General features: G+C 55.7%; 7 protein-coding genes across 7 annotated transcripts; all 7 read left to right on the top strand.

Moving 5' to 3' along the window:
* Window positions 1-946: 946 nt before the first annotated feature.
* On the top strand, window positions 947-2,521 carry JKF63_02855 (uncharacterized protein; the record flags this gene model as incomplete). The annotated part of the gene is made up of 1 exon (XM_067898879.1): window positions 947-2,521. One exon carries the CDS (start codon window positions 947-949, stop codon window positions 2,519-2,521), a length of 1,575 nt encoding a protein of 524 aa, XP_067755323.1.
* Window positions 2,522-4,065: 1,544 nt separating this feature from the next.
* On the top strand, window positions 4,066-5,484 carry JKF63_02854 (uncharacterized protein; the record flags this gene model as incomplete). The annotated part of the gene is made up of 1 exon (XM_067898878.1): window positions 4,066-5,484. The coding sequence occupies one exon, from the start codon at window positions 4,066-4,068 to the stop codon at window positions 5,482-5,484; it is 1,419 nt and encodes a 472-aa protein (XP_067755322.1).
* A 584-nt stretch (window positions 5,485-6,068) lies between these two features.
* JKF63_02853 (uncharacterized protein) lies at window positions 6,069-7,043 on the top strand (the record flags this gene model as incomplete). The annotated part of the gene is made up of 1 exon (XM_067898877.1): window positions 6,069-7,043. One exon carries the CDS (start codon window positions 6,069-6,071, stop codon window positions 7,041-7,043), a length of 975 nt encoding a protein of 324 aa, XP_067755321.1.
* Window positions 7,044-9,352: 2,309 nt separating this feature from the next.
* Window positions 9,353-11,158, top strand: JKF63_02852 (uncharacterized protein; the record flags this gene model as incomplete). Its single annotated transcript, XM_067898876.1, has 1 exon — window positions 9,353-11,158. The coding sequence occupies one exon, from the start codon at window positions 9,353-9,355 to the stop codon at window positions 11,156-11,158; it is 1,806 nt and encodes a 601-aa protein (XP_067755320.1).
* Window positions 11,159-12,421: 1,263 nt separating this feature from the next.
* Window positions 12,422-12,988, top strand: JKF63_02851 (uncharacterized protein; the record flags this gene model as incomplete). The annotated part of the gene is made up of 1 exon (XM_067898875.1): window positions 12,422-12,988. The coding sequence occupies one exon, from the start codon at window positions 12,422-12,424 to the stop codon at window positions 12,986-12,988; it is 567 nt and encodes a 188-aa protein (XP_067755319.1).
* Window positions 12,989-13,805: 817 nt separating this feature from the next.
* Window positions 13,806-15,116, top strand: JKF63_02850 (uncharacterized protein; the record flags this gene model as incomplete). Its single annotated transcript, XM_067898874.1, has 1 exon — window positions 13,806-15,116. The coding sequence occupies one exon, from the start codon at window positions 13,806-13,808 to the stop codon at window positions 15,114-15,116; it is 1,311 nt and encodes a 436-aa protein (XP_067755318.1).
* Window positions 15,117-15,982: 866 nt separating this feature from the next.
* On the top strand, window positions 15,983-18,682 carry JKF63_02849 (uncharacterized protein; the record flags this gene model as incomplete). Its single annotated transcript, XM_067898873.1, has 1 exon — window positions 15,983-18,682. One exon carries the CDS (start codon window positions 15,983-15,985, stop codon window positions 18,680-18,682), a length of 2,700 nt encoding a protein of 899 aa, XP_067755317.1.
* Window positions 18,683-19,131: the final 449 nt, after the last annotated feature.

The following is a 19,131-nucleotide window of genomic DNA, read 5'->3' as shown; positions in this document are numbered from 1 at the left end:
AATTCTGTCTTCACCAATCCACATAGATCCACGGGTGTGGGGGCTTCAGCTGCCGCCACATCGCGCAAGCGTGAGCAGCTTTGACCCCGCCATCTTTTTTTTTCCTCATCATTGTGCCGTCCCTATCGCTCTCTTTATCTTGAATTTCCCCTTGCCGCCCCTCCTCTCCCCCCTTCCTACTCTTTTTCACCAACTCTGAGCCAGGTTTCAGCTGTTTAATATTTTTGTTTTTCTGTGTCCTCGGAAAAAGGGGGGACGAGGAAGGACCGCGCACGCGCAGGCATTTTTTTCATCTTTGCCTTGGTCAACGATACTGTGCGCGTCTCCACCTATCGAATGCCCTCCACGCCATCGCGTGTTTGCCCTCCCCTCCTCTCTATTCCTGGATCTACATCTTTGCCTCTTGTTTCTTTTTCTGGTACTCCTTTGACCGTGATTGGCCGAGGGGATACTAAAGTAGTGAAGAGGCATTCACCAGCCGCCACTCTCCCCATACCGGCAACACTTCGTGTTTCCTCGTGTAGAAATACGCACACGCGGACGTCGCCCACTCTTCCGTCCGTTTCATATTCCTTCTCGTTTTCTAGTGACCTCATACCCCCCCACCTCCCCCCTTCCCCCCACCGCGACCGACTCAGCACCGGCCATCGTCGTTTCCCAGGAAAGACTCTGTTTGTTTTGGGCGTGTGTGTGTGTGTGTCTGCATTAGGTCTATTCGCGTCAAAGTTTGCTTGTAGTAATTCTTTTGCGTTGCCGCGTTTGCCTGTTTATGCACGTGCAGAGGCTTCGGGTAAGGAGCTGCAGCCGCCGCACGTACATGAACACACACACACACGCGCGCGCAGACAGCTGAGTGTAGATAGTAGACTTAATCCCCCCCACCCCCTATCGCTTTTGTTTTCATAGTCACCCCATCCCACCTCTTCCGGAGACAAGTATTCGAACAATGTTCCGTCGGGTTGCTCTTCCGCCGGTGTCAGCCGCCTTTGCTGCGGTGCGCTTTAACCACGGTGTAACCTCGGCACGCGCGATCCCCAAGTCGGCCCCTGAGGCGGCCACCGCTGCTTCTTCAGGACCTTACATGCCTGCCTACTCGGAGGTGAAGGGTACATGTGAACCACCGGTGCTGGATCAGCTGATCGGGTATTATGTTAACATTCAGTCTCGTAAGATGTACTACAAGGACTTCCTTCGCATTGAGCACCAGGCAGTTCGATGGGCGTTTGCTGACATTCGCAAGAACAGCGAGGCGCTGGCGCACGGTTTGCTGCAGACAGGTGTGCGGCCTGGTGATCGCATTTTGGCGATCCAGCCGTGTAACTGCGAGACCTTCGTGCTGCAGCTCGCATGCGCCAAGATTGGTGCGCTGCTCTGTGTCGTGCCTCACGCCTCCATCAGCGCTGACAAATTACGCTTTTATCTGAACGAGTTCCAGCCTCGGCACCTCGTGGCCCGCGAGTGGATCAGCGTGCCGGAGGTGAAACAGGGTGAGCTTGTGGAGCGCAACATGCATTTCTGGGACACCATCTACAACGTCATCCCGGAGTTGGGCCTCTCCTACCCTGGCCAGAAGTTTCAGTGGGTACACTCGCAGGAGTTTTACTACCTCAAGAAGATCATCATCACGGACCACAACATGAACTTGCTCGGCGTCACACCGATGCGAAAGATGTTAGTGTGGGGCCCCTTTTCCTACTACGAGCAACGCCTGCGCCGTCTGTCAGCACTGTTGCACCCCGACGATCCCGTGCTGGCGCTGGAAGACCCCAACCCAGCAATGGAGGACAAGCTGCACATCACTTACTCGCACCGAAATTGCGTGAACGCCGGGTTTCTCTTCAGCCAACTCATGCAGTTCAAGGCAGAGACGCGTTTTGGCGTGATGCCGAACCACCACACGGATCCGGTTGGCGCCATCGTTGCTCCGTATGCAGCTCTCACCTCTGGTGCGGTGCTCGTGCACATCCACTCCGACATGTTTACCGATGATCACGCCATCAACGGTATCGAGAAGCTGTGCGTAGAGGAGATTGAGACGTTGATAGGCCGAAAGGCGGACTTCGACCTCATCCTGAAGCACGCCGGCAACTTCGATGCGAATCAGTTTGAGCACCTCCGCTCCGTCGTCATCTTCGAAGACGGCGTCGAGGATCCTGTTTCGGAGGCGTACCTCAAGGAACTAGTCAAGGCCCTCAGCCTGGATGATGTGCACGTCTTTCGCGGCCCCATTGAGGCGTCGTACATGCTGACGCGGCGCACGCTGAAGAGGGGCTCGCAGGGCATGGTCCCCCACGTCGAGGCCAAGGTAGTTGGTGACCGTGGCACCAGTGACGCCAAGGTGCTGGCCGCCGGCACGCGGGGAAACCTACGTTTGAAGGGTCCGCACATCACAGCAGGCTACTACAATAATGCCGGGTTGATGACGGAGATGGTTGACGAGCATGGTTTTGTTAGCACAAGCCGTGAGGCGACGATAGACGACAAGGGCACCATCGTTCTCATGCCTGCACAGACATACTAAGTGGGACAGATACAACGGCGTACCAGCAGCCGTGCGTACGTGAAGTTGTGTTGCAGGCTAGATAGACAGTGTGAGGAGACTTTTAACAATAATATCCCCCCACGCTAACCCCCCCCCCCTCCCCCCCCCTACTTGGGCACCCGAGGGGACTGAAGATGTCGGGAGAGGAGTAGAGAGAGGGAGCTACATACATACACACATACACGTGTGTGTGTGTGTGTGTACTTGGACAATCGTATATGAAGGAATGAGAGAGTGGAGTGAGCAAGGGGGGGGGAGTGTTCATCGTAACTCGATGTGAAATGGGGCAGCCGCATCCCTTTCATTCTTCCTTTTTTTACTTCTTCCTCATCCGTTTGCTTTTCCACTATCTGCTCCGTGGCTGCGGATTGTGTGCGTATAAAGCTCGCGATGCGCATTACTCTCTCCTCCTCACACTCCCGGCTCGCTCACTGAAACTCTCTCCTATCTTCTGGTCTATAGGATGTCGCCTTTTTGTATTGTCTGCGTGTATGCCTGCGTCTTTTTTTGTTCTTGTTTCCTCCCGTAACCACAGTACTCGCTCATCTGTCGTGGGTCACTCCCTGTCCGCTACCCCCCCCCTTTCCTCTTCGTTTGGATTCCTTTTCTTGCTCTCCCGTGAAGGGGCGAGTCACGAGTCCATAACCCATCCGTCTTTTCCTTTTTGAGCTCTTTCTCCCCCTCTCTAAGCGTGTGTGTGTGTGTGTGTGTGTATCGCTGTGTGTGTCACACTTAGCGATGAAGTGAAAAAAAGCAAAGAAGCGGCGAATATCGTGCCAATTGAAAAGGGAAATCCGCTGAGTACTTCGCTTTGGCTCTGCCACTGCTCGGTACGGAGTAGCAAGTGTGTAGGTGGTGCTCATCGAAAACCAGCATCGACGACTTCGCTGCGCCAATGCATGTGGTGGTGGTGATCAGCTCTGGGCGTACTCTTGCTTGCCTGACAAGTTGATGATGCTTTTTGTGCGTGTGCCTTCCGTCCCTAAAGGGGGAATAAAGGTCATCTGGCGCCGACAAGCCTGCACACATACAATCACACACACCAACGGGTAGCCTTGCACGAACAAGTAAGTGCTGCTTACGTTCATCTAACTCTAGGGCCCGTATCGCGTACTCTTGGAGGAAGTAGTAGTAAGTAAGCGAGGGTGGAGTGGAAGGCGGAGTGCGGCTTCACAGGCGCCACCCCGTCCCTTCTTCATTTCCCTGGGTGGACCACCCCTTTTTGATGTACCCATGCGTTGCCCGAGGCGGTTGATCTTTGTGGTTTCCCAAACATCTCCTGGTCCCTTTTCCCGTTTTTGTTTTGTATTTGTGATGTCGAGGTCACGCAAAAAAAACGCGACGACTGCGTTGCTGTGAAGTCTTGACTGCGCACAGAGAGCCTCGTTGAACTCCACACGTAGCGCACTGTGCATTTTTTTGCTCTCTTATCCCCCCACACACACGGACGTTCGTGTGGAAGAGTTCGTCGCTGTTGCGGCTGCTGCGGGTGGTGCAGGTGTTCTGTATCGACTCCAGCGGTAATGGCAAAGTCCAAGAAAGAGAAGAAAGCAGCTCGCCGTGAGCGCAAGGAGCAGCTCAAGAGCCTTAGTCAAAGGGTACACGACAATGTACTCCTGACTGAGCTGGCTGCAGCGGAGAGTGAGACTGGGGAGATTGTATACACGCTCCCTCCCACTCCGGCGGAGTTGAAGGAGGCAGAGGAGGAGCGGCAGCGCCAGGAAGCCGCGAGGGCGATGGAGGCAGAGGAAAAAGCAGCGGCAGCTGCTGCTACTGAGGCGGCGGCACAGGCAGCAGCGGCGCCTAGCGCGGAGAAGGATGACGAGGATCGAGTTGTCCTACCGTCTTTCGATGGTGGCGCTAAGGGTCACCGACAGTCCTCATCCGCCCTCGCCGGCCGCAAGCACCATAAAATGACGTGGGAGGAGCTCAAGGTGCGTGCGGCAGAGCTGTATGGCCTTGAGGCTGCGGAGCTGGTCGGTCAGCACGACGGTAATGCCGTTGACCCTCTCTTCACTGTGCGCATGAAGATGGAACCGCACACGGTTCCGGTGCCGCACCACTGGCACCTGCAGCGCACTTTTCTCTCTCGCCAAGCGGACCGCGAGGAGGCGGTTGGTATTGTGCCGGCAGAGGTTGCCGCCCTCGGCATCGAGAAGATTCGTGCCACCAAGGATAAAATGGCAAATCCAAACCAGGTCGCTTTCGTCTCCTGCTTCATGACGGGCACGCCTCTACAGCGCAAGACGTACGCGGTCGAGTTGAGTCGGTGTGGGGATGTGTTCTACGAGGGAAAATGGCGACCCAAGGCACACCAAACACCTGGCGTACTGTCGAAGCGACTGCGTCAGGCACTGGGGATCGGTCCGACAGCGCCACCGCCATGGCTGTATAGCATGCAAACGATGCGCCGCCTTCCCCCTGCGTATCCAGACCTCCGCATACCTGGGCTGAATGCCCCAATTCCCGCTGGTGGGCAATGGGGCCTAGGCGAGGGCCAGTGGGGCGAGCCACCGCGTGCAGAAGACAACTCCTTCCTTTTCCCGGGCGTTATGGACGAGGCTGCTACCGCCGGCTCCGCGCTGGCCGACCTATGCTGGGGCATTGTTCCTCCCCTTGCCACATCACACGCGGATACACCTGCTGATGCCGGTGCCTCCCCGTCCGGCGTTGCATCTCCAGCTCCCGCCACGACGGCGCAGGCCTCCGCGCGACCCGCTCCGGCTTCTGGCCGACCTGTAATCACCCCAGTGCCCTTCCAGCCACAGGCCTATGTCCCGCAGCAAGTCATTCCCGCCGCGCGCGTTACTCCTCAAGAGTATGTGCAGGTGCAGGACAACACGACCAATTCTACTGTCGCTGTGGGGTATATGATGATGCCGAAGGATGGTGTTCATCAGCCGCCGCCATCTTCGCGGTACCCACGCACGCCGGGCTCCTGAGATTACATGGCCTACGTGTAGAGGAACAACATCCGTGACCCTCCTATTTTGTATGCTCTTTCTTCTTTGTGTGCTTTCTGTCGGCTTGTAGTTGTCTGTGGATATTGGTTCCTGTAACAATCTTGTGAGTGAAGGCGGTGATGACACCCGCACAAGGAGCAGTGCTGTGCTTTCTCTGAGTAGGGTGTGTGGGTGTGGGGCGACCATGTCGCGGTGTGTTTGCGTCTGCTAGTGTCGCGTCCACGCATTTGACGATGACGATGATGAAGTCCCCTGGATGCACGTCATTGTTGCTCATGCACGAGAGTTTCCACACACTTTTCTCTCACCGCACAAAAAAGAACACGCTTGCAAACATTTCTTCACTAACCCTGCTGTCCCGTATTCTCCCCCCTCCCCCGAACGAAAAAATAAAGTGTACTCCTCTCCCACCACCACCGCCACTCACAACACCCACACCAGCATTCACCTTTACTTCTTTCACCCCCCTCACAAAGAAAAAAAAACAACGGCAGCGAAAAGCATCATTGATTGACGCCAACCACTTTTCACATCATCCCGAAAGGAAGACAGACGCGGACAACATGTCATCTGAAAAAGACATCTACACTTTCCAGTATGGCGAGCTGAAGAAGGGCCAGACGTATGCTCTGGCGATGGCAAAGGTGGCAGACAACTTCGTGCACTCCACCTTTCACGACTCTCCCTACTACGAGAAGCTGCTCATTAACATATTCGAGCATATTTCGAAGGATCCGTCGACAAACATCAAAATGTTACAAACCCTCGAGAACGCACTAATAGCGCGGCAAAACGCCGTCCTCAAGGAGGAACGGGACAATGACAAGGATCGCAAGAAATTTACCTTTGAGAAGCGTACAGCTGGGCGCGACCCCAACGAGGAGAGCGACAGCGACGTCGAGTTGACGGAGGAGGAGCTGGCAGCTCGCAAGGCAGCGCAGGAGGCCGAGGAGAAGCTCAAGGAGCAGGAGTGGATCAAGACACAGGAACGCTACGCTGCTCTTCAGCAGCAGAAGCTGGAGAATGAGGAGCGCCTGCGCGCGCAGGCCAGGCGGGTCGACATTGATGCCTTCGAGCGCGAGCTTAAAAGCCGCGGTGCCGTGCTTCTTGACCCCGGTTTGCCTCTCAAGAAGAAAGGTGGAAAGGACGGTGCCAAGGCGGGTCAGTTGTCAGCCGAGGAGGCCGCCAAGTTGAAGGAGGAAGTGGTGCTGATCACAAAAGAAAAATTGCGTCTTGAGACGGTGCTGCACACCAGTGATGAGGAGCTGCCGGCTGCTCTTGAGGAGGCAAAACGCTCACTGGCCGAGTACAAGCAGAAGGCGGCGGCGATTGGTGAGGTCTCCTCCCCGGCAAAGGAAATGAGCAAGGGTGAGGTGGCGCAGCTTCAGCAGAAGCGGGCGAAACAGACCATGGATAAAAACCGCCGGGCGCTGCAGCTCAAGGCAATGGAGCCCAACCCGGTGCGTGACGAGCTCCTTTTAGTGCTCGAGGAGCGTGATGTGCTGGCTGTGAAGGTGGAGCGGGCGGCAAATATCTGAGAGAGCGACGAAGAAGTCCACCAAACGTGAGTCGTCTCCCCTCCCTACCCCCCAAAAAAAGGCCTTTGAGAGGAGGTACGACTTTTGTGTTCTCTTGCCCACCCCCACCCACAGCCTGCAACACCGGCGTCCTCATTGGGCAAATCAACGGAATCACGGCAATGCACGGAATACGAAGGTGTGTGTGGCGGAGGGATACCGCGGTCATAATCCACGTAGTTTTGTACACGCCATCTCTTCTCTCCACAAGGGAAAGTAGCAAGAGTCTCCACCCACTGGGACGGAGAAAGGACGCTGGTGGGAATGAGAGGGCGAACGCATGTGCTTATACATTCTGTGCGGCTCTTCCCCTTCCCTTTATTTTTCTTTGCCACCCCGACAATGCCAATACTGGTTTTGTCGTGTGTGTTCTCTAACTGTTTTTTCTAACGAAGCAGCCATAGCGCTCTGGTTGCCGCGAAACACCAACCACACACGCACACGAGCAGCTCGTGTGTGCCCGAGTGTGCACTTTTCTCTCCCTTCCTGTAGGTTTCTTTGCGTGTGTGTCAGTTGCTTCGATGCGGGGCGACAAGCAGTGGGAAAAAGAGAGAGAGGAGACCCACGAGCCAAAGGTAAAAACGATGATTTATTTCCTATCCGCTATAATCACTCCGCAACGCTGCCTTGGTGTCCTCAACTTGTCCGCCTGCTTCGCAAGCGGTAAAAAAAAAGGGGGGGGGGCTGCACTGTTGCTGGCGGATGCACATTTCACTGAATTGGGTGCCTCCGCTCACCCCCCTTTTTCGCTGCCCTTCTTTTCACTGGTCGATTGTCGTGTGTGTATGTGTGCCTGTGAGATTCTCTTTGTGCTGCATTCCCGTCATCGCTACCCTTTTGTCTGGCTTCCTTGACCCCCCCCCCTTTTTTTTCTTTCTCTTGACCCGGAAATAACTGCAGCGTCTTTCGCTTGGCTGCACACATCCCTCTTTCCCCTCCTTCATTTCCTCACGCCTCTCCTCTTCACGTTTGCCTCAAGGGCGAAGTCGCAGACAACTGAGGGCTTATATGTTTTGCCCTATCCGTTTGTATAGAGTCAGAGCACACACACACACACACACACACACACACACATACATACATACATACATACATACACACACTTAGACAACCGAGGCGGTGTAGGTAAGCGAATCGGCTCATCTCGTTGTTTTCAAGAGTTGTCATAGCGCATTTTGTGTCTCTCTCTTTTCCGCGCGCGCGCATGTGCTTGGATCTGTGCTTCTAGGCCTCTCCTTTGTTCAGTCCCGTCTTCATCCTCTGCCTGTGTGTGCTCGCTTGATTGGTTGGTCAATGCAGGACGGTGCGATCGCGGGGTGTTGATGTCTGTTGGGGTGCCAGAGTGCGCAACGCCTTTCTCTTCCACACGTTGGAGAAAAAAAAGAAATTTAAATTTTGCATCTTTGCTTTTCATTTCGCCTCTTGTGGTTTTAGCGCACTCTGCTGTAAACATTTTCATTTGTTGTTGGGCTGTCGCAACTATACGACCTCCACGACCTCCACGTACGCACACGAATCGCAGTAGAGTTTGCCGTGTTTTTCTTTCTCCCCTCCTTTCCTTTTTGTTGTGTGGTTTTCCCTGCTCGATTTGCTACATCGACTGGTGCCTCAACTACGGTGGCCGCCAACGTGCAGGTTTGTCAGGTTTTCGACTCTGGATTGGTGCTAAGCCGCATTAGCCACAACACGATGGAGTGGTCAGCCGTGAACGGAAAGAGGGGGGTTCGCCAATACCAAAGGCGGCGAAGGGAAGGAGGCAGGCAACAGCAGCAAGCCTTACGTCTTTCTTCCAAAGTGCGGTCCAGCTGCATTCCTTTAGAATCTGCTTCCTCATGGGTCCACCCCTTTCCTCTGTTCTTCTCACATTCGTGGATTTTTTCTGATCATTGTCTCTTTACAGTCCCCGCGTGCGCATCCTCCTTATTTTCATTTGACCTCTCTAGAGCTTGCGCTACGCGCATACCACGCGCATCAGCGTATGCTTACCTGCACCCGTAGCCACAAACAACCTCTGTCGTGTGTGTGTGTCCAGTACCTCGTTTGCGATACTGCTCTCTCACATTGAGGAGGGTGCTGGCCCGCACATACCTACAAACAGCAAAAGACAATACAACTAGACACCCCGATAGTTTGCGTGCACTTGCGGAGTGCCTCTTATCATACGCCTAGAGCCAACACTCCCCCCCTTTTTTTTTTTGATTTCGCTCTCCTTTCAGAGCACACTTGAAGTACAACATCACACACACACTCGCCCGTTGCTGCACTTCATCATGTCGGGTGGGTATGTCACTGTGACGGTGATCTTCTTCGTTGTGGCCCTCGGGCTTTGTCTGCTCGCCTACCGCTACTACACGAAGGAGTCCATCAAGCAGATTCCACTTGCCTGCGCTGTGTGGCATGTAATTGCGCTCTATATGTGCATGCTGCCCTTCCCGCTACTGGTTGTGGATATCGATGCTTCACTGGCCGCGCAGGGGGGTTCCGATGAAAAGCAACACTGGATGCGACCTATCTGGATCACCATCTTCGCGATGACATACCTCTGCGCATGGGTCACTCTGCCGGTGGCCCAAATGTATACGGAAGTGGGCGAGTTCACCGTGAAGGGTCGAGTGCTGCACTCCATTAAGGTGAACCTCATCCTTTACGCCGTTATCATCGTCATTGTGCTGGCAGCGCTGACCTACTTTGTTGTCATAACAAACTCGTATAATTCCCTCGCGAATGTCATGAAGGTCGTCATCTCGCTAGCCAACGCCTGGGGTTTGCTGATCTTAACACTGTTCATGCCGGCTGGCCTGGTCGGTGTGCCGCGTATGCTATGGCGCTACGCCGACGCGAAGCGACTTTTGCGCCACCGGCTGTACGAGGCCATCGACATTCAGGAGGACCTGGACTTGGCGGCGATGGATTTGGCGACTATCAAGGCTGAGTTGATCAGTATCGATCCTCAAGTTTCCGAGGAGAACCGCGTTCACCTCGCCTTCATGCTCGAGCTCATCTCGAACGCCGACAGGGACATCCCCATGTACCACATCGCCGCCCTGCGCGTCAAGACTGTGCCGTCGACGGAACGCAACGATGTATCACTACTTCACCTCGAGACACTCAACCAGCGACTCAAGAGGGCGATCAAGATTGCCAACCGCGCCAACTACCGTTGGAACTCGACGGTGCGCCAGTGCAACTCACTCGACCAAATTGTACGTGGGGTCAAGGGCACCAATAACTGTCTAAAGAGGCTGTGGTTCCCAATCAGGCACTACGTTTACTACACCGGCTGCTTTTTCTGCTCAGTGCTGACAATTTTCATTTTGTGGAGCGAGTTGACGATGCCCTTCAGGGACTGGGTCGGCAAGCCGCTTGGCGTGATCGAGCTCATAATGAAGAGCAGCACGCACTTTATCGGGTCTGTTGTGCTGCTCTTCTACATGGCCTACTGCGCCTACTGGGCAGCCTTCCAGTTTAAGATTCATGACGTGTATGTGATCTACCCCAGCATTGCTGACAACGCCTCGCTTTGCTTCAACGAAACATTTTTGGTGCGGCTGTTGATGCCGCTGTGCTTCAACTTTCTCCTCATCTCCGGTTTGTCATCTACTGCAAGCGAGAGGCGCATCGACGTGGCCTACGGTCATGTGTACCGCAGCAATATGGACATTGGGCTTTTGTTTGGTTCTGGCGTGAACAAGTTGCTGCCATTGATGATTCCCTTCATCGCGGCCGTCGTCTTTTTCCAACTAACGCAACAGGTGCTGTCCATTGTTGGGGTTGAGGTGTGCAACCCGAATGACATGGACAACCCCGCGGTGCGAGAGCGCATCGTGGATGGGCGGAGGTTGGTGGAGGCAGAGCTCGGCTACCAGCTGGCCTCACCCTTCCTCCCTGGCGAGGACGTCAACGAGGCGAGGTCGCCAATGACATCACCACGGGCCGCTGGACCGGATCGCAGTGGCGTTGCCGAGTCGGACACAAGGCGTGGCCAGCGTTACCGTGAATACCTGCAGAAGAAGCGCGAGGTCGACGCCGGCGGTGCTGATAGCGCGGAGGAGATGCCGAACTTTCGTGGTACGTGAACTGCCAGAGAAGGGGAGCCCTAGGGGCACTCTTGGCGTGCACTCACGCACGTGTGCCCGTGTGTGTGTGTGTGTAAGTCACATGAGGCTCTCCTGCTTCAGCGAATGGTGGTAAAAAAAGCGAATATATCGGTATAATTTATTATTTTCAAACAAATGTGTTTGTCTGTTTGCGGGTGTCGTCTTGTTCGTTTGCCTCCGCTCTGTTTTTTTTTTTCTGCCCCCCTCCTTTCACGACTAAGTCACACTTTATATTTTCGGATTGTGTGCGTGTGTTTCTGGGAAAAGCTGATGTGATAGGAGAGGGGGTAGGTGGGTAGGTTGGGTGAGAAAGTGAGTCTGAGAAAGTCCGCATGGAGAGCGGGAGAGTTGCTCGACGTTTCTATAGCCGTGTTTGTGCACATGTTTGTCTCCTCGCTGTACCTCCTCCCCATCGCTTCGCCCATCCCCCCCCCCTTCCTTTGGTTTTACTTGCCGCTCCCTTGAGAATTTATTCGTTGACCAAGTTTTGTGTTTGTGTATTACTTTGTTGTTCCTACACACCCGTCTAGAACCGACTGTCTTCATGACTTACGTCTGTTCTGTGACCAAACTAGTCGAGGGGGAGGGGGAGGGGGTGTGCATCTTGAAATAGCCCACACAGATTTCCATAAACACTCACTTCTCAGCCCACCTAAATCAATCCGTGCTAGGCCACGCATACGCACACGGGCGTGCAAGCTGTTTTCGATGTGGGCGCCGACGACCCCGCTCCTTCGGCCGCCGCGCTCACTGTGTATCGAGCCGAGGAGATGAAGACGGGGTGTCGTATCGTTCCAGGACCTCAGTGGGGGCATCCTGGCCCACTACCCGAGTTGCTGCTGGTGGTGGTAGGCGTAAAAACAGTTGAGCGCCGTATAATCAGTTGCGAGTGTGACAGTGCTGTCACAATGTGCTCCTGCAACGAGAGAGAGAGTGGAGGGAAGGGGAGAGCCGTCATGTGCATTCCAGCCAGTCAGTGCCCTTACGCACATGCGCGCAGTTGAGTCCCTGTATTCCTCCCATGCCCATTGTCATCCCTTACGCCTCACATATAGACCCTCCTCGTGTTGATCCCTAACCCCCCTCCCCCTTCTCTTCCTTCTCTTCCTTCTTGCTCGCCTGGTGTGGTCTTGTCTCTCTGTCACCACCCCTCTTTTTCCCCTTCGCGGTTACGTTTCCCCTTCGATGCCTCTACTTGCGACACATGACAAAGAGTTATAAAATCGGGATTCTGTCGTGTCCATGTCAAGCGATTTGGTGGACACGGTCCCCCAAATGCAGTACGTGGATCGCCACGAGCTGCTTCGGTCTCTGCTGACGACGGAGGAGTTTCGGGAGCGGCGGCAGGAGCAGCTCAACTACAGCACCACCGTGTACGTGGGCAACTTGTCTTTCTACACGACAGAGGAGCAACTGTACAATCACTTTAGTGCGTGTGGGCACATACGCGATATTGTGATGGGCCTTAATGAAGCGACACGATGCCCGTGCGGTTTTTGTTTTGTGGTCTTCGAGTCACAGACGGCCGCTGTCGTGGCGGTGCAGGGGCTCGACGGGTCGTTGCTGGACGACCGCGTTATCTCTGTTAGTTGGGACGTGGGCTGTGACGGGAGTCGCCGCTGGGGCCGCGGCGCTCACGGCGGCCAAGTAGTAGATGGAGTTCGCCAAAACCTCGATGACGGTCGCGGTGGCTTGGGTGCACTGCGGCGCGACGCGCTGGGTGTGGCTGCCTCTACCGCTGCGGAGGAGCTGGTTGTCTACGACTGGGTGGGGCCTCCACCGAAGCGCAGAGGAGTCAACGCACGGTAGAAGTGAATTGTGCAGCTGTACGCGGCTCTCTGCTCCATGCTGCAGGTGCAGTTGACCGCAAATGCTGAATCACCGTATACTGGCCACTGTCGATCACTTCTTTTCATTCCCAGTGCAGGTTTGTGTCGCTTTTGACTTTGGTTCACAGATCCCCACCCCTCTCCCCAACAAACCGCACAGGCATGCATGCGCTGGCAGTGCACGAGCGTGTCGACCCTTTCGGTGTATGTTCTGTGTGCTCTCTGTGAATCAGTTGCCTTGCCTCACCATTTTCATGGCTGTTCTCCCTTCCCATTTACACATCCAACAAACTTGAAAACGTGAGCAGCATATGGAGCTACTCCATGGGGGGGGGGGGATGGGGGTGGGGGTATACTGGGGGTCTTCGTATCTCACTTCGAATTCCCCCAGTCTTTTGCTCTGCCGACTGAGGCGCGGATTAGTGCCTCGTGTGCAGCGCTGCCTCTCTTTCTCTCTCTCACTCTCTCTCTCACACTCTCTCTGACTCTTTCACTTCTACTGTGTAGCCTTTCGTGATGGCCCCCCCTTCCCTTTTTTTTCTTTTCCTCTATGGGTTTTCATTCCCACCGCATTCTATGCTGCTGTCGCTTGCCTCCTCGACATTGTCGTTGTCTGCCCATGAAGGGGTGCGCTGCAAGCAAACGCTGCCCCTCCCTCCTCCTTTAAAAAAAAAAGCCGGCACTGCTAGCGCAACTGGTACTTGCCAAACGCACACACACAGAGGAACACGTACACAAGCGCACGCACACACATCAAAAACAATCAATCAAAAGGCAGCTGCACAAGGATTAAGGAAATGTGGCTTCTTGTTGCTTTCCTCCTCGGATGTGCATTCTTGGTTTCTCTCTGGCACAGCGTTGTGCGGTACGTGCCCCTCGCACTGCGGTCGCCGCACCGAGGCCCCATGAAGGTCGGCGTGGTGCTGGGCTCTGGTGGACACACGAGTGAGATGCTGCGCGTCATCACTGCGCTACCCGTGTCTTACTGGTCAGACACGCGTCCGTTCTACGTGGTAAGTGCCACCGACGCACACTCACACACCTTGGCTTCGCAGCTGGAGCATCGGCGTTTCCAGAGGCGTGCTATTGTGTACACCATCCCACGCGCGCGCGAGGTAGGTCAGAGTTACCTGACGTCGGTTGTAACCACACTCAAGGCGACCCTCGCGTGCTTTCGACTTGTTTGCACTGAGTGGCCGGACGTGTTGCTCACGAATGGGCCTGGCGTGTGCGTGCCCGTGATCGCAGCTTCAGTGTTCGTTGCGGCGTGCGTGCCATGGTGGTACGGGCGACCTGCCATTGTCTACATGGAGTCTTTTACATGCGTCTCGCACCTTTCCTTGACCGGGCGTTTACTGGCACCGTTGCTGGCAGACATCTTTACGGTGTGCTGGCCTGCTCTAGTGGGAGTTGTGGCTCCGCGACGCCGACGCGGTACGCTGGTGCACGTTGGGTCTGAGGAGACGTCCGCCAAAGATGGCGCAACAGATCGCCTCCCGTCTCTCGCCGATGGGCAAGAGGCGTACGCGCTGGTGACGGTGGGGTCTACCACGTTCCCCTTATTAGTGAGGGCTGCGGTGCAGCCTGGCGTCTGCGCCGTCCTACACCGGCACTTTGGCATCCAGCGCCTCTACGTTCAGCATGGCACCGCTGAGGTTGCAGCACCTGCTGAGGCGACTCTCTTGCCCATATCCCCAACCGCCAGTGCCGATGCTTCCAATCCAACGCGGCAGTGGAATTGTGGGGGACTTACCGTTGAGGCCTTCCCGTACCGTCCTCATCTTGACAGCGTGATCCGTGGCGCCACCCTCGTCATCGCACACGCTGGTGCTGGAACCATATTGGAGGGATTACAAGCGCAGCGGCCGTTGGTGGTGGTCCCGAACCGTGAGCTCATGTCCGACCACCAGCTAGAGCTTGCAGAGTGTCTTGCCGCCGGCGGCTTTCTCTTCTGCGTCCAAGTTGAGGAACTTGAGAAAACGCTCTCTTTGCTGGACTTGAAGGCTCTCCGGCCACACCACGGCTTGTCTGCCGCACAACTTCAGGAGGCGCTCCAATTGGTGCTGACGGGGCACTCTGCAAACAGTAAGAGACCAAAAACACAGTAGACCTCTCTCTCTATGTGTGTGTGTGTGTGTGTGTGTGCGTGTATGTAGTTGCGCTCTACTTCGCCAATACACACTTACGGCCTTCACCACCGCCTGTAGCTCTTTCTTTTTGCCCCCCCCCCCTCCTCTCCCCCCCTCCCCCCTGCACGCCTGCGCCCGTGTCTCCTGGGCTCGACAGTCGGCCAGCGTTCGTTCCGCTCTGTGGGTGTGTTCTACACCTTTTTGACTTTATGGTTGCAGTGGCCATTTTCGAAAAGCCGATGAACCGAGGAGACGCACAGACACTGTCTCACGATAAGGGCTGCGACGCGAGGGCCGTGTCTCACACTCACCTATTGTCTAGCATGGGCGTGTGCTTACGTACTTATATGTGCCAGGATCCGTTCTACACGGAAGTCCAACGTTTACGCTTGTGCGCAGTGGCCCTTTCTCCCACCCCTGTCACCGTCGCTGCGGCTCTTCTGCCTCCTCTCTCCACGTTTCAATACACGTGGCATCCGTGCAAATACCCTCCCTCCCTCCCTCCCCGACACCCACACACACCCACACACACACACACACGCTGCACGTGTTACAAATGAACCCTTTCTTTTTTACTTTCCGGGTGGCTGTTTCCCGAAGGGGGAGTGTCTGTGCTGCGTAAAGCACAACCGAGGCTAGCGTGCACACATCGACACTCATTCATATCTTACACACATCAGCGCACCACGTAACTCGCTCAAAGGTGGCACACATCTAAGACGAAGCAATAAGCGCAAACGGGGCAAGCCCATCACGATACGTGGAGCAGTGTGCGTTTCCCTCTGTGCAATACACACACACATACATACATACAAACGTACAGGTGTTGGTACCACAGGGGCCTAATGGATGCCGAGCGCGCCGCGTCGCGCGTCTTCGACCTGATTGATGCACGTCAGATCAGTCAAGCAGAGAGTGCGGTGGAGACGGCGCTGCAGAAGTTCCCTGATAATGACAGCCTGCTCGCGGCTGAGGCGCTCATAATGATGAGGAAAGGCAACTACCGCCTCGCGAAAGCCAAAGCCATGTCCCTGAGTGAGAGGAACGTCACAAAGCCGGAGGCTGTGAACGCGCTAGTGCATGTTCTACAGAATTGTTGCTGCTGGGACGCCCTTGCGGCGACGTACGAGCGGGTGAAACCTCTGCAGAACGAGCGACAAATCTCTGAAAACCAAGTTCAGGCGTACGTCCGCATGGGTGCGTATGCGAAGGTTCAACAGACGGCTACGCAGCTCTATCGTCGGTACAGCGACCCCAAATACCAAGTCTGGATGGTGCAGGCGATGCTGGCACAGGTGCCAGCCGACAGTTCCGATCACATGCTGTTGAAGCTGTCGACAAAGCTACTCGACGCAGCCGTGCTCACGGAGAAGGGGCATATCGAACCCTCCACAGTGCAGACCTACGTCGACGTGCTTGCACAGCAGGGTCACTACGACACCGCTGTGGAGTTTCTCTTGAGTGAGCGTGCGGCAAAGATTGGGCTTCTCACGACGCGGCTGGAGGTGCTGGCACGGATACTGCAGAAGGCGGGGCGGGTGTCAGCGGCGAATGCGGTGGCACGGTATCTCTGGACACAGGGGAGCGACAATTGGACTCCCTTTACCATGTACAAGGACACGCTGTTGCCCGCCGCTGGCAGCGATGCAGTCCAGGAGGTAAGTGCAGGTTCCGTGCTGGAGCTGCGTGGCCCCGTTCCGGAGTTGCGCACCACGATTGACTGCACCATGGCTCATCACTCACTCGAGGAGGCGGTTCAGCTGGCGCGCGAGTTGCAAGTGCAGGAGGAGGAGAAACATCCAGATAAGCTTCGTCGTGGTCCCTATCTCGCAGAGCTGGACCTGTTGCACTCGCTTCAGTCAACGGACATGCAATCACGTGTGATCGCGTATGTGGAACGCTTTTATTCCAAACCAAGCTGCTACCTCGACATATCTACCTTCCTTACACCGGCGATTGCGGCGAGCGTGTACGAGTGGTCGCGCTCGTCTGTTGCTACGGCCCAGGGCGACGAGTTGATTGTACATACCCGTCGCATCCTCGGCTTGCGGTGTCTTGTGGGCTCGTGGGAGGAGACACCAACCACTGGAGAGCTGCGCGCGCTCTTCCGTGAATGCGAGGAGGCGTACCAAAGTAGCAAGCACCTTTCGAAGAGCCTTGTGTGGAGTGCGGAGGGGTTGTGTGACGGATACATCACAGTCGCCATGAACATCGCCCTGCGCGGCTACGCAGCTGACGAGGACTCCCCAGAGTACTCTTACCTTGTCGAGGGCCTCAACTTGATGGGTCATGTGGATCGCCGTATGAACAACCCAACGTGGCTCATGTATGCCGTGTGCTTCGCGAGTCTGCTCGGCCTCAGCGACTGTGAGGCGCTGCATCAGCTCGCTTTTAAGAACGTCCAGCGTGATACAATGGCGCATGTGGGCTACTGGCCGATGCTGACTGGACTGGCATTGGAGGACGTCGCAAACTGGGACAGCTGGGCAGAGGACTTTTACAGTCGGCAGGAGCGAGACTGCAGCCTGCTGCGAGCGAAAGTGTTCAACTACATGTCGTGGCCAGCCATGCAGGATGTGCAGCGATTCGAGGCGTCACAAGTCAACTCGCTCTACCGCTGGCAGTGCCCGGCTAACGAATTTACTGCCGCGCTTTTTGAATGCCAGACACAGAAGGACGTGAGAGAGTGTTTCGAGACTCGTCTGGATATGCTGTGGGCAGCGTGGGAGCGCCTGAGTGCGACTGGAGCCGCCGACACGCTTGTTGACAACACGGACTGGGTCGTCGCCAAGTCGGTAGTACTGGGCAACATTCACTCGACGACTGTGCACCAGCTCACAGAGTCTCTCTTCCGTGTGCCGTCGCGGGATTGGCAGCTTCGCCGCAGCCGTCAACTGCTTGCTTCCATCTTCCTCCTGCACGACATGTCTGCCATCAGCGTCTACCACCAAACTGTGGGCCCGTCGAGAAAGTCGCGTTTGGGAAAGAGCGGGCACGCAAACAGCGTTGCAGCGTCTGCGGCAGTTGCCCCAGTCTTGTACAGCCCCCGCTTAACGACTCCATCGGCCCCGGTAGAGTACTTGCCAGTGTTGCAGCCGCTCGCGAGTGTTCTGCGCGCTTATGTGGACTCCCTCGGCGTGGCGGTGCCTGAGGCCTCTAGCGCATCTGCAGAACTGCGCACCTACCTCCAGTCTCTGGTTGCCGAGTCAGAGTACAGCGCCGCCCCCTTCGAAGCGTTTCTCTACCCGCAGGCGTGTATATTTTCAGCGCTAGTGAAGATGGCGCCTGCAGCGAAACTGCCGGTAAAGCAATGGGTCACCGATGTGCGGGAGGTGCTGGAGGTGGCGCAGAACCGCTACAAGTCTCGCTCCTGGTCCACTCTCGCCACCCCGGTCGGGTCGACCCCCGTGTCTTCGGCGCACAAGCTGGAGAGCATTACCCTAACGCCCGGGAGCTTCGCGGCGAAGCTGGAGGGGGAAAAGGTGGGCCGCATCGCTCGGTACGTGTCTAACCTCAAGATCGAAATTGGTGCCCATTCACGATGAGAGAGGGTGGTGAGGAAATGGCGACTGATGATCGATCACGATGGATGGAGGTCTACTCTCGTGGGCTCTGCCGCGGGGACCGTTGTCTCCCTCTTCTCAGTGCCCTCAACTCACTTTTTCCATCTCTTCCGTCTTTCCATTGTGGTTTTCAGTCGGCTGTCCTCGCCGCCCTGTCGCTCCTGTATGAGTCTATACATATATATATATATAAGTGTATATGTATATATATATGTATGTGTGTGTGTGTGTTTTGGTGTGTGTATGTATGTGGCGACTAAGCTGGAATCTATTGCGGTACCGACATAACCAGACGCCAACGGCGAATCGGTGGCGCGCGCGCTTTTGTGTGTGTGTCTGGCGGGGGGGGGGGCACGGAGGCCACATGTGGCTAAGCTCTTCTTTCCCCCCCACTTCTTAGACAGAGAGAGAAGCCCTGCTCAGAAGCACTC

Source organism: Porcisia hertigi, chromosome 30 (genome assembly GCF_017918235.1).
Source record: "Porcisia hertigi strain C119 chromosome 30, whole genome shotgun sequence".
NCBI classification, from domain to species: Eukaryota; Euglenozoa; class Kinetoplastea; order Trypanosomatida; family Trypanosomatidae; genus Porcisia; species Porcisia hertigi.
Note: the sequence above shows the minus strand (reverse complement) of the source record. Positions and strands in the feature narration are given on the sequence as shown.